This window comes from Tachysurus vachellii, chromosome 7, assembly GCF_030014155.1.
Source record: "Tachysurus vachellii isolate PV-2020 chromosome 7, HZAU_Pvac_v1, whole genome shotgun sequence".
NCBI lineage: Eukaryota > Metazoa > Chordata > Actinopteri > Siluriformes > Bagridae > Tachysurus > Tachysurus vachellii.
In genome coordinates, this window is record NC_083466.1 from 6,402,288 (window position 1) to 6,413,756 (window position 11,469).

At 41.2% G+C, this 11,469-nt stretch overlaps 1 protein-coding gene across 3 annotated transcripts; it reads right to left on the minus strand.

Moving 5' to 3' along the window:
• Positions 1 to 519: 519 nt before the first annotated feature.
• LOC132848333 (uncharacterized) lies at positions 520 to 5,003 on the minus strand. Of its 3 annotated transcripts, XM_060873940.1 has the most exons (3): positions 4,258 to 5,003; positions 4,065 to 4,155; positions 520 to 894 (listed from the first exon to the last, which is right to left on the minus strand). In XM_060873940.1, exons 1-2 carry the CDS (start codon positions 4,971 to 4,973, stop codon positions 4,068 to 4,070), a joined length of 804 nt encoding a protein of 267 aa, XP_060729923.1. In that variant the 5' UTR covers positions 4,974 to 5,003; the 3' UTR covers positions 520 to 894; positions 4,065 to 4,067. The 3 variants fall into 3 exon arrangements, with proteins under 3 accessions (XP_060729923.1, XP_060729921.1, XP_060729922.1); XM_060873938.1 differs by having other exon boundaries at positions 521 to 894; positions 4,065 to 5,003; XM_060873939.1 differs by lacking the exon at positions 520 to 894 and having other exon boundaries at positions 4,024 to 4,155.
• Positions 5,004 to 11,469: the final 6,466 nt, after the last annotated feature.

Consider the following 11,469-nt stretch of genomic DNA (forward strand, 5'->3'; position numbering starts at 1 on the left):
ATGTTTTATTATTTACCATAAAATAATATAAAAAAGCTTTTTTCCGAGATTTCTGACTTAAACACACTGTGTCCTATCATGTTTCATCGAAACAAGGTGAAACAACCCTTTTCAAGCTTGTCAGATGTTTGCGTACTTTAAGGTTGCACGAAAAACAACCTTAAATCATGAAAAACCATGAAAGAAAGGCGCTAGAGCGCTGAGACTGCGGGAAACACGTTTTCAGCTCCTGAGAAGCACTTTTGTACATGCATGCAGGGATTCACTCAAAACACATGCTGATACCTAAGATTGCATGAAAATGATCATAGCACACACAAATCATCAGGTTTTCGAGTTTACATCATAAATGTATCAACATATTGGCCTTTAATCTCAACTATTATATTTTATATTATTTACCATAAAATAATATAAAAAATTAAATTCAATTCAATTCAATTCAAGTTTATTTGTATAGCGCTTTTTACAATGGACATTGTCACAAAGCAGCTTTACAGAACATAAACATAAAACAAAAGATAAACATAAGGAGAAGTATAAAGAATTAATATAATAAAAATTCAAGATATATACAGTTCACAGTGTGTATGTATGTATGTATGTGTGTATGTGTATTTGTCCCCAATGAGCAAGTCTGAGGGCTCAGGCAACAGTGGCAAGGAAAAACTCCCTTAGATTGGTAAAGGAAGAAACCTTGAGAGGAACCAGACTCAAGGGGAACCCATCCTCATATGGGTGACACTAGATGGTGTGGTTACAAATATACAAGTATCACAGAGTCCAACTGGAGCCGGTAGATCTGTAGATGTCTCAGGGTTCTCACAGAGTCAGCCTTGTCTCAGTGGAGGTCCAGAAATTTCAACGCACGGAAGACGATCTTAGCATGGGTGTCTCAGCATGGGTAGAAAAAGAGAAGAGAAGAGCAGTGCAGAGGGATTAACATATCTGCTATTCATAAGAATGTGCAAGTCTAGTGTGATAGTGCACAATATTTATGGGATGTATTATGTGTACGCCTGACTAAAGAGATGAGTTTTCAATCTACATTTAAACTGTGAAAGTGTGTCTGAGCCCCGAACACTATCAGGAAGACTATTCCAAAGTTTGGGAGCTAAATAAGAGAACGCTCTTCCGCCTTTAGTAGACTTAGATATTCTGGGGACTACCAGGAGTCCTGAGTTTTGTGATCTCAGAGAGCGTGAAGGATTGTAACGTGTTAGAAGACTAGTTAGATACATGGGAGCTAAACCATTAAGAGCCTTGTACGTAAGTAGCAGCAGTTTGTAATCAATTCTAAACTTAACAGGTAGCCAGTGTAGAGATGATAAAATTGGGGTTATATGGTCATACTTTCTTGTCCTAGTGAGAACTCTGGCCGCTGCATTTTGGACTAACTGTAGCCTATTTATTAAAGATGCAGGACAACCACCTAGTAATGCATTACAATAGTCCAGTCTAGAGGTCATGAAAGCGTGAACTAGCTTCTCAGCATCAGATACAGACAGGATGTTTCTCAGCTTGGCAATATTTCTGAGGTGGAAGAAGGCTGTTTTTGTGGTTTGGGCGACGTGATTTTCAAAAGACAAGTTACTGTCTAATATAACACCCAGGTCTTTCACTGTCGAGCTACTAGTAACAGTACATCCCTCTAAATGGAAATTAAGTTGTGAGAGTTTCTGTGTACTAGTTTTTGGGCCTATAAGTAGTGTTTCTGTCTTATCAGAGTTTAACAACAGAAAGTTACAGCTCATCCAGTCTTTTATCTCTCTAAGGCATTGAGTTAATTTCGACAATTTAGTTATTTCATCTGGTTTTGAGGAGATGTATAACTGTGTGTCGTCGGCATAGCAATGGAAGCTAATCCCATGTCTTCTAATAATGTTCCCTAATGGAAGCATGTATATCGAGAAAAGCAGAGGTCCTAGAACTGATCCTTGAGGGACCCCATAATTAACTGGTAATAAGCTGGAGGATTCACCATTTAATTCTACAAAATGGTATCGATCAGACAGGTAGGATCTAAACCAACTTAAAGCCTGTCCATGAATACCTGTGTAATTTTGTAAGCGATCTAGGAGAATGTTGTGATCTATAGTGTCGAATGCAGCACTAAGGTCAAGTAGAACTAATAGTGACATACAGTCTTTGTCCGAAGCTAAGAACAAGTCGTTTGTAACTTTAACAAGTGCAGTTTCTGTGCTATGATGGGGCCTGAAACCTGACTGAAACTCTTCGAGGATATTGTTCTCCTGTAAGAAGGAGCTCAGTTGAACAGACACAACCTTTTCTAGTATTTTAGACATAAACGGAAGGTGTGAAATCGGTCTGTAATTTGAAAGTCCATTAGGATCTAAATTAGGTTTCTTAATGAGTGGCCTAATAACTGCCAACTTGAAGGATTTAGGGACGTGACCTAAAGATAACGAGGAGTTAATAATATTAAGAAGAGGCTCACCGGCTTTATGTAACACTTCTTTCAGTAGTTTAGTTGGAATGGGGTCTAGTGAACAAGTTGTTGATTTAGCTGTAGTAATAAGTTTAACTAACTCTTCCTGACCTGTACTTGTAAAGCAATGTAGTTGTGTGTTTAGAACCTTAGGTGAGACCGGGATGCTAGTTGCTCTTATGTGTTGAGCGTCACCTATTTTATTCCTGATACTTTCGATTTTATCAGTGAAGAATCTCATAAAATCGTCACTACTGAACTGTGATGGAATTGTGTGTTCAGATTTTTGGTTTTTTGTTAGTCTAGCTACTGTGCTAAATAAAAACCTGGGATTGTTCTGGTTATTTTCTATGAGTTTGCTCAGGTGCTCAGCCCTGGCTGCTTTTAGAGCCTGTCTATAGCTGGACATACTTTCCTTATATGCAATTCTAAAAACCTCTAATTTAGTTTTTCTCCACTTTCGCTCGAGGTTACGGGTCTCTCTCTTGAGGGTGTGAGTATGACTATTATACCATGGTGCAAGCGTTTTATCTCTAACCTTCTGTAATCTGATTGGGGCAACAGTGTCTAGTGTGCTAGTGAATATAGCGCCTATGCTGTTAGTAATTTCATCTAGGTCGTCTGTGTTTAAGGGTGCAGTAAGAAGTCCAGACAGATCAGGCAGGTTATTTGTGAATCTGTCTTTAGTGGTCGGAATAATAGTTCTACCGAGACGATAACGTGGTGAAACGCAGTTAGCCTGTTCTACAGGTAGTGTGTACATTATGAGATAATGGTCTGTGATATCATCACTTTGAGGAATGATATCTATATCAGTGACATCTATTCTGTGTGATATTATTAAATCTAGTGTATGATTACGACGGTGAGTTGCTCTAGTGACGTTTTGTTTGAGCCCAAGTGAGTTTAGTAAGTCCATGAATGTGAGTCCTAGCGCATCATTTGTGTCGTCAACATGAATGTTAAAATCTCCTACAATTAATGCTTTATCAAAGCTAACCAGTAGGTCAGAAAGAAAATCTGTGAATTCTCTAAGAAAATCGGTGTAGGGCCCTGGTGGTCTATACACGGTCGCTAGCGCAAGAGACATCAGGGATTTTTGTTTCGTGTGCGTGTGCGATAGTGTAACATTAAGGACAAGCACTTCAAAAGACTTAAATCTATACTGTGTTCTCTGGGTAACAGTAAGGCAATCGTTAAAGATAGTGGCGACACCACCTCCACGACCAGTCTGTCGAGGCTCGTGCTTATAGATATAACCTGATGGTGTAGACTCATTTAGACCGATGTAGTCATTTGGTTTAATCCAGGTTTCGGTGAGGCATAATGCAGTAAGGCTATTGTCTGAGATTATTTCATTTATGATAAGTGCTTTGGGTGTAAGTGATCTAATGTTCAGAAGCCCAAATTTTAGGAACTGTTTTTGTTTGTTTCTTTGGCATTTTTCTGGTCTAATTACAGTAAGATTATTTCGAGAACGTCTTACATAATTACTTTTTAATCTCACTGCTCGGGGAACAGACACAGTTTCTATGGGGAGAGGTATGTGTGCATTTGTATCGATGTGTTGAGGTGAAGGATGGCTATTGAAATTTAAATTTAAGGCGTAGTTTACCAGTCAGAAGGTGTGCAGCGCCCTGGAGATGTGGTCCGAGAGGATCTCCGCTCCAACTCTGCTGGGGTGCAGGCCGTCAGCGCGGAACAGCCTAGGACGCTCCCAGAAAACATTCCAGTTATCAATAAAGTGTAGATTCTGAGCCGGACACCATGACTGAAGCCATTCATTAAAAGCAAAAAGTCTACTAAACCTTTCAATTCCTCGCTGGTACGTTGGAAGTGGTCCGGACACGATGATCCTCGCCGTGGGCGCTGTGCTGCGAACCGTCTCCACCAGGGTCTTGAAGTCTCTCTTCAGGATCTCCGACTGCCTCAGGCTGGTGTCGTTCGAGCCGGCGTGAAGAACCACAGCTCCGGTGTTTCTGCTCACGACCCTAGGTACCTGTGCAGCGACATCAAGAACACGGGCACCAGGTAAGCAGTGAGTGCGAGCCTTACCTTTAGCCACAGTAGCACGGACGTGGCGGACGATGGAGTCTCCGATGATCACAGTGTCGCGGTCCGTCTCACGAAGGGGGGCGAAGCGGTTCCGGGTGGGGATCTCGAAGACCGGCGGTGGTGGAGGGGGAGAGGTCCTCGACCGGGGCCCGGCACGTGTCCTCCGCTGCTGCACCCAGGATCCGCGGTGCCCCGGCGCTGGAGTGAACTGCCCCTGGCCAGGCCACTTCCTGGGTGCGTTGGGCCTGGACAGAGAAACACACGGAGTAGAGGTGGAAGGAGTAGTGATTAAATGCCGGGAGTTTACCTGAGACCGGGGGGCTTCCAGCGCTGCTTTCCGCTCCCGCAGCTCGGCCTGCTTCACCTGTAGGTCGCGGATCTGCTTCTCCACAGCCTCCAGCTCCAGTTCCACCGAGTGCAGCTCGAACGTGTCCTCACCTGCACTCAAAGGCAGAGACGTAACCGACATGGTGTTATATAGTAAGAGCAACAGAGATAATTGATGTAAAAGGTGTACTAGCGGTACTCGGCTAACAGGCTAGTTATGCTAGCCGGCTAGAGGCGGACGCTGGGAAAACAAATAAATAGGATGTAACGATATCGAAATGTATATCGCGCGATTATTCTAGGTTTTAAGAAGTATTTGCAGATGGGAGACTTAGAGTTAGTGTGTAGTGTGTACTAGCAGAAGCGGGCTAATAGGCTAGCGGTGCTAACCAGCTAGCAGCGGGCACTGGGAAAACAAATTAATAAAGATGTCAAAGGGTAAGGAGTTAGAGTTTAGCTCAAGATAAATCGCAATTGAGTAAAGATACTCAGCCAAGCAAACAAATGAAAGCGAGAGCTCCAAATCCGCTGCTGCTGCTGAAAACGCTGCTGAAAAAAAAAGAAGCTTTTTTCGAGATTTCTGACATAAACACACTGTGTCCTATCATGTTTCATCGAAACAAGGTGAAACAGCCCTTTTCAAGCTTGTCAGATGTGTGCGTATATAAGGTTGCACGAAAAACCATGAAAGAAAGGCGCTAGAGCGCTGAGACTGCGGGAAACGCGTTTTCAGCTCATGAGACGCACTTTTGTACAGGCATGCAGGGATTCACACAAAACACATGCTGATACCTAAGATTGCATGAAAATGATCATAACACACACAAATCATCAGATTTTCGAGTTTACATCATAAATTTATCAACATATTGGCCTTTAATATCAACTATTTAATTTTATATTATTTACCATAAAATAATATAAAAAAGCTTTTTTCCAAGATTTCTGACATAAACACACTGTGTCCTATCATGTTTCATCGAAACAAGGTGAAACAGCCCTTTTCAAGCTTGTCAGATGTTTGCGTAATTTAAGGTTGCACGAAAAACAACCTTAAATCATGAAAAACCATGAAAGAAAGGCGCTAGAGCGCTGAGACTGCGGGAAACGCGTTTTCAGCTCCTGAGAAGCACTTTTGTACATGCATGCAGGGATTCACTCAAAACACATGCTGATACCTAAGATTTCATGAAAATGATCATAACACACACAAATCATCAGATTTTCGAGTTTACATCATAAATTTATCAACATATTGGCCTTTAATATGAACTATTACATGTTTTATTATTTACCATAAAATATTATAAAAAAGCTTTTTTCCAAGATTTCTGACATAAACACACTGTGTCCTATCATGTTTCATCGAAACAAGGTGAAACAGCCCTTTTCAAGCTTGTCAGATGTGTGCGTATATAAGGTTGCACGAAAAACCATGAAAGAAAGGCGCTAGAGCGCTGAGACTGCGGGAAACGCGTTTTCAGCTCCTGAGAAGCACTTTTGTACATGCATGCAGGGATTCACTCAAAACACATGCTGATACCTAAGATTTCATGAAAATGATCATAGCACACACAAATCATCAGATTTTCGAGTTTACATCATAAATTTATCAACATATTGGCCTTTAATATGAACTTATTATATAAGCTTATATATGCTTATATAAGGTTGCACGAAAAACCGCTTTGCGAAGGAGCTAGAAGGCTGAGACTCGCGGAATGACGTTTTCAGCGCGTGAGAAGCACTTTTGGACATGCATGCAGGGATTCACTTAAAACACTTGCTAATACCTGAGATTTAATCATATTTTTTATCAACATATTGGCCTTTAATATGAACTATCTTATTTTATATTATTTACCATAAAATGTAAAAAAAACTTTTATCCGAGATTTCTGACATAAACATACTGTGTCTTATCATGTTTCATCAAAACATTATGAAAAAGCCCTTTTCAAGCTTGTCAGATATGTGCTTATATATGGCTGTATGAAAAACCACTTTCCGAATGAGCTAGATGGCTGAGACTGTAAAAGAATTTTATTTATTGTGATATGTAGAAACATTATCAGCATGGAAATTAGCTAGGTGTCTGTGTGTGCACAGGAATGTGGGTAATATGCTCCACATGTATGGTATATATTTTGTATATATATATACATGTATTGTATATATTTATACATTTACCATATATACCATACATTCCAATGCTCATACACTGGACACAGAAAGCTACAATATACCTATTGTAGCTTTCTGTGTCCAGTGTATGAGCATTGGAATGTATGGTATATATGGTAAATGTATAAATATATGGTAACATATAGACCTAGGAAGAGTGGCCCCAAAGTTAGTATAGTCAGGGTGGACGTAGATATGAAACAGATGTTGGGATGATGTGTAGGAATGTATGGGCAACCTACATATTGTCTGTGATGAGTTAGATCAGGAGTCGCTCTGCAGACCGGCTCAGGCGGTTATTGCATGATAATAAAAGCCTTATTCTTCTGGCAACAAAACCCGAGTCTTTGTGTGATTCCTCCAACATTTGGTGACACCGACATAATCGGAAAGTGGCAAGGGCGTGGCTGATCACCGTGGGGTTTTCTTGGTGGGCAGCACAAACAGGTGACCACCTACTAAGGTAAGCAGCTTTTGCTTATATAAGTTTGTGTTGTTTGCTGAGGTTGGCCCATGGTGGTAAGGATGCTTAAGAAAGACCCCTCCGGTGAAAGAGAACATTGCAAGGGTTTTGTTTCCAGAGGATATACATGCATGCACTAGACTGCTGTACTGTTAAGTGGGCCTTGATGGATAGCAGTACAATAAAGCTAGCTAGTAGATGAACATTGTGTGGTCTTTATTTGCTGCTAAGAGGGCCTTGATGGATAGCTGTGAAAGTGAAAACAGACAATTATGACTGAGCGCCTATGATCATCTACTGTGCTGTTAAAGAGGTCCTTGATAGATCTCTTTACATGAAATCCTATGATCATTGTATTGGTCTGTACCGCATTTTCCGCACTATAAAGTGCACCGGATTATAAGGCGCAGTCTCAATTACGGGGTCTATTTCTGTACTTAACCCATACATAAGGCGCACCGTATTATAAGGCGCATGCTAAAACATACGGTCTACAAAAAAGATAACGGAAGCAAAACAGTGAGTTTAGTTCAACTTTATTCTACTATTTAACAATACACACACATTATTTATTTTTTTTATTATTTTTTAATCAATCTTCTCCCACAAATCCATCAAAGTCCTCATCTACTGTGTCTTCTTAACTTGGCACAGTTCATTTTCTTGCTTCCTCCACTTCCAAACCATAGATTCATTGATGTTGAATTCTTTCGCAGCTGCTCTATTCCCATTTACAACCGCGTAACTGATAGCCTGTAGTTTGAATTGTGCCTCGTAAGCATGTCTCTTCACTGGTGCCATTTTTGGGGGTCCTTAGACAAACAAATGTTGTCTTCTTTTTCTTCTTCTGATTTTTATTGGTGGATGGCAAACCAACTTAAGGTGAATTTACCGCCACCTACTGGACTGGAGTGTGGAGCGCATAATGGTTAGGCAGAAACAAATGTTGTTTTGCAACATACCGGTAGTATACCTACCGGAGGCGTGGTGGAGGTAAGCGTACGTTCTGTACGTATTACGTAACGTTCTCTGATTGGTTTATCGCTTCCAGCGTACGTAGTGTATGTATGCTCCACATGTGTCACCCTGTGTCAGCGGGAAATGGTCCGACAGTCAATCAAGCGGAGCGCTTACCAAAGTGGCACAACAACATTTTTACAGATTTTTGGAACTCAGTGCACACATAAGGCGCCCCCCAATTATTAGGTGCACGGCCGATTTTTGAGAAAATTTAAGGCTCTTAGGTGCGGCTTATAGTGCGGAAAAACGGTATTTGTTTGTAAAAGGGCCTTGATGGATATCAACAAAACTAAAGCAGACCAATACAGCATGTGTGCATAATTAGCATATAGCTTGTGTGTAAGAGACTATTTCAGGGCAAGGTATTGCTGCGGGTGGTAGGTGTCATAAAGCGTGAAACCGGTTAGATCCAAGTGCAGGTTTATTTGCAAAATCCAAAAACAGGCAAGGGTCAAAACACCAGGCAAACAGCAACAACAAAGGAAATCCAAAAGCAGTAGTCAATAATCCAGGCGTAGGTCAGGGCAGGTAGCAAACAATCACAAACACGGAAAACAGGCAGGGTCAAAAACGAGGCAATAAACAGAACAGAGAAATACGCTCAGTATGCAGACAGGCTAACAATACTTCGCGTCGTAAGAGAGTTCTGAGTGAGCTTAAATAGACCAGGTGATTACAAACAGGAAACAAGTGCACTGAGTTGGTGGTGCAATGGATAGTGGGAATTAGAGTCCTGATGATAACGTGCAGCAAATCCTCTGTAGGCCAGCAGAGGGAGCCCTCATGGCTCACATAACAGTAGGTAATAAAAGTGTATTGTAGCTGAATACTTTGACAATAGATAACATTTTTTATGAGAACTTATCACCTGCATTTCAGGGCAAGGGTGTTTTTATGTGTGTTTAACCTTTTGTACGCATGCTCACGTTGCTGTGTTGAGAAAGTGCACAAGTTGTGAGTTACCCCAGAAAGTGTTTGTGTAAACATTTGAGAATGTGTGTGCATGAGAGCTCTATGTCTGTCTGTCTGTGAGTGTATATGAGCCCTGTACATAAAGGGATGGTGTGTAGTGTTGTACCTTAATAGATATAATCGTAAAAACCCTATATTGTTATGGTAGTAAAAATTGGGTTGTTAGATGTTTGAGAAAGAATTCTCTAAAGGTATGTATGAGATATTAAGAAAGTGGCTAACAGTGTTGTCAGTGGATAAGAGTGGAGTTATACAGTATGATATTATAAGACTACAAGTTGCATTAAATAGGCATAATAATACTTAGCTAAATAAGCATAAAATAAATTATATAAGTTATATTGTGATTTTAGAGATTACAGGTCATAACAGGCTCTGCGGGGAACGTAAAAGCCCTTATGGCAAAGCTCGTGGGAGGAGGAAAGATGGAAGAAATCCTTCATGCTTCACACTTGACAGAGGCGATAGATACACATGACATGGATGGAATTGTCTTTGATGCGTACCGCCCTGCCTTGTGGCATGCCTCGCAAGCCGAGTATCCAACTAGAGTTGACCCAAAGGCATTAAAGGGCGATCCGTTGGGGGAAGCGGAGATACGTTACTGGCTACACTGTTTAGACAGGCAGTGATAAATGACATGCCACAGCCTTTAAAATGCAAGCTGGAAGAGGTGGTCAGCTTAATTTCCAAACCACACTGGGAGTTCTGTGACCATGTTTCACATGCTGTTGACCAATACAAAAAGAATGAGCATAAATTAAGAACTTAGGGGGTTGGATGAAGTCATGTTGCTGAGAGGGCTCACATTAGCCTAGCTCCCATACTCTTCGACATTTTTTGCTTTTTTACTCGAAAAAAGGTTTCTCCTTCACCAGTTTAAAACTATATTTCGTTGTGCCAAAATGTCTAGCAAGGAAGGAGCCACTCAGCAGCCGGAAAAAGGACCTAAAGCACAACAAAGTCTGCGGAGCAGACCCACCGACGCTGATACACATGAGGCTGGCACATGTCAATGTGTTTACTCGGGGAGGCTCACACAAGCAGTGACGGAGTGTGTCAGCAAAATGCATTAGACGCTATTGCACGCCATGTCGAAGACAATACTAAACGTATCAGCAAGGCGGAGTGCCAAGTATCCGACATAGAAGATGCCCAACGATACAGCGGCAGAAAACAGGGCAAAGGAAACCAAATAATTGATGTGTGCATTGTCAAAAAAAGTGGATGACTTGGAGGATAGATCAAGGCGGGACAATATAAGAATCATGGGCCCGAAAGAGGACTACGAAGGCTCTCAACCGACTGTGTTTTTTGCGACATGGCTGCCGAAAGTGCTGGAGTTGGACGCAGCGAAAGGTCACTGGAAGGTAGTGGATGGACAGAAGAAAGTTTTTATTCATCAGGACCTATCGCCGCGGGTTAAAGAAAAAACACAGAGGATTCAACAATGTCTGCAAGGGTGTGAATAAACGTAACATTCACTTTACTATGCAATTCCCGGCAGTTCTCTGTCTCACACATGAGGGCAGAAAATACTCTTTACAGAGTCTGCAGGATGCCAAGGCCTTCTTATATGGTTTGCCTTGATTCTTCATTATGTCTAGGCCTTGACTTTATCTCTGAATACTCCCATTGTGTTACTGTTTCTGAGCAGGTCTGATCATAACAGTGGTACACAGGCATGACCTCTGTATTTAACCTCCTGACTGAGTTTTCGATTTACAGTCACAACTGTTGTAAGGGACCTACACAATATATAAAGGATGTGCAATACATACTGATTTATGTTCTTCTTCTTGTCTATTAATGTGGATTTTAATTTATATTTCATCACAAACCGGTTGGCAACCCGTTACAGGTTCATTTCTGTTCTTTTTTTAGTGTTTTTCACTGCCGTTTTGCTGAAGAACTTATTTTTTTTTGTTTGTAGATTTAAGACATTCATACTGTTTACTCCCAAGGCCTCTCTTATACCCTATGAAGCTGGAATTTAAAG

Bases quoted from the DNA above. Each gene is read 5' to 3' on its own strand.
- LOC132848333 (XM_060873938.1), bottom strand. From the start codon at position 4,973: ATGTCGGTTACGTCTCTGCCTTTGAGTGCAGGTGAGGACACGTTCGAG.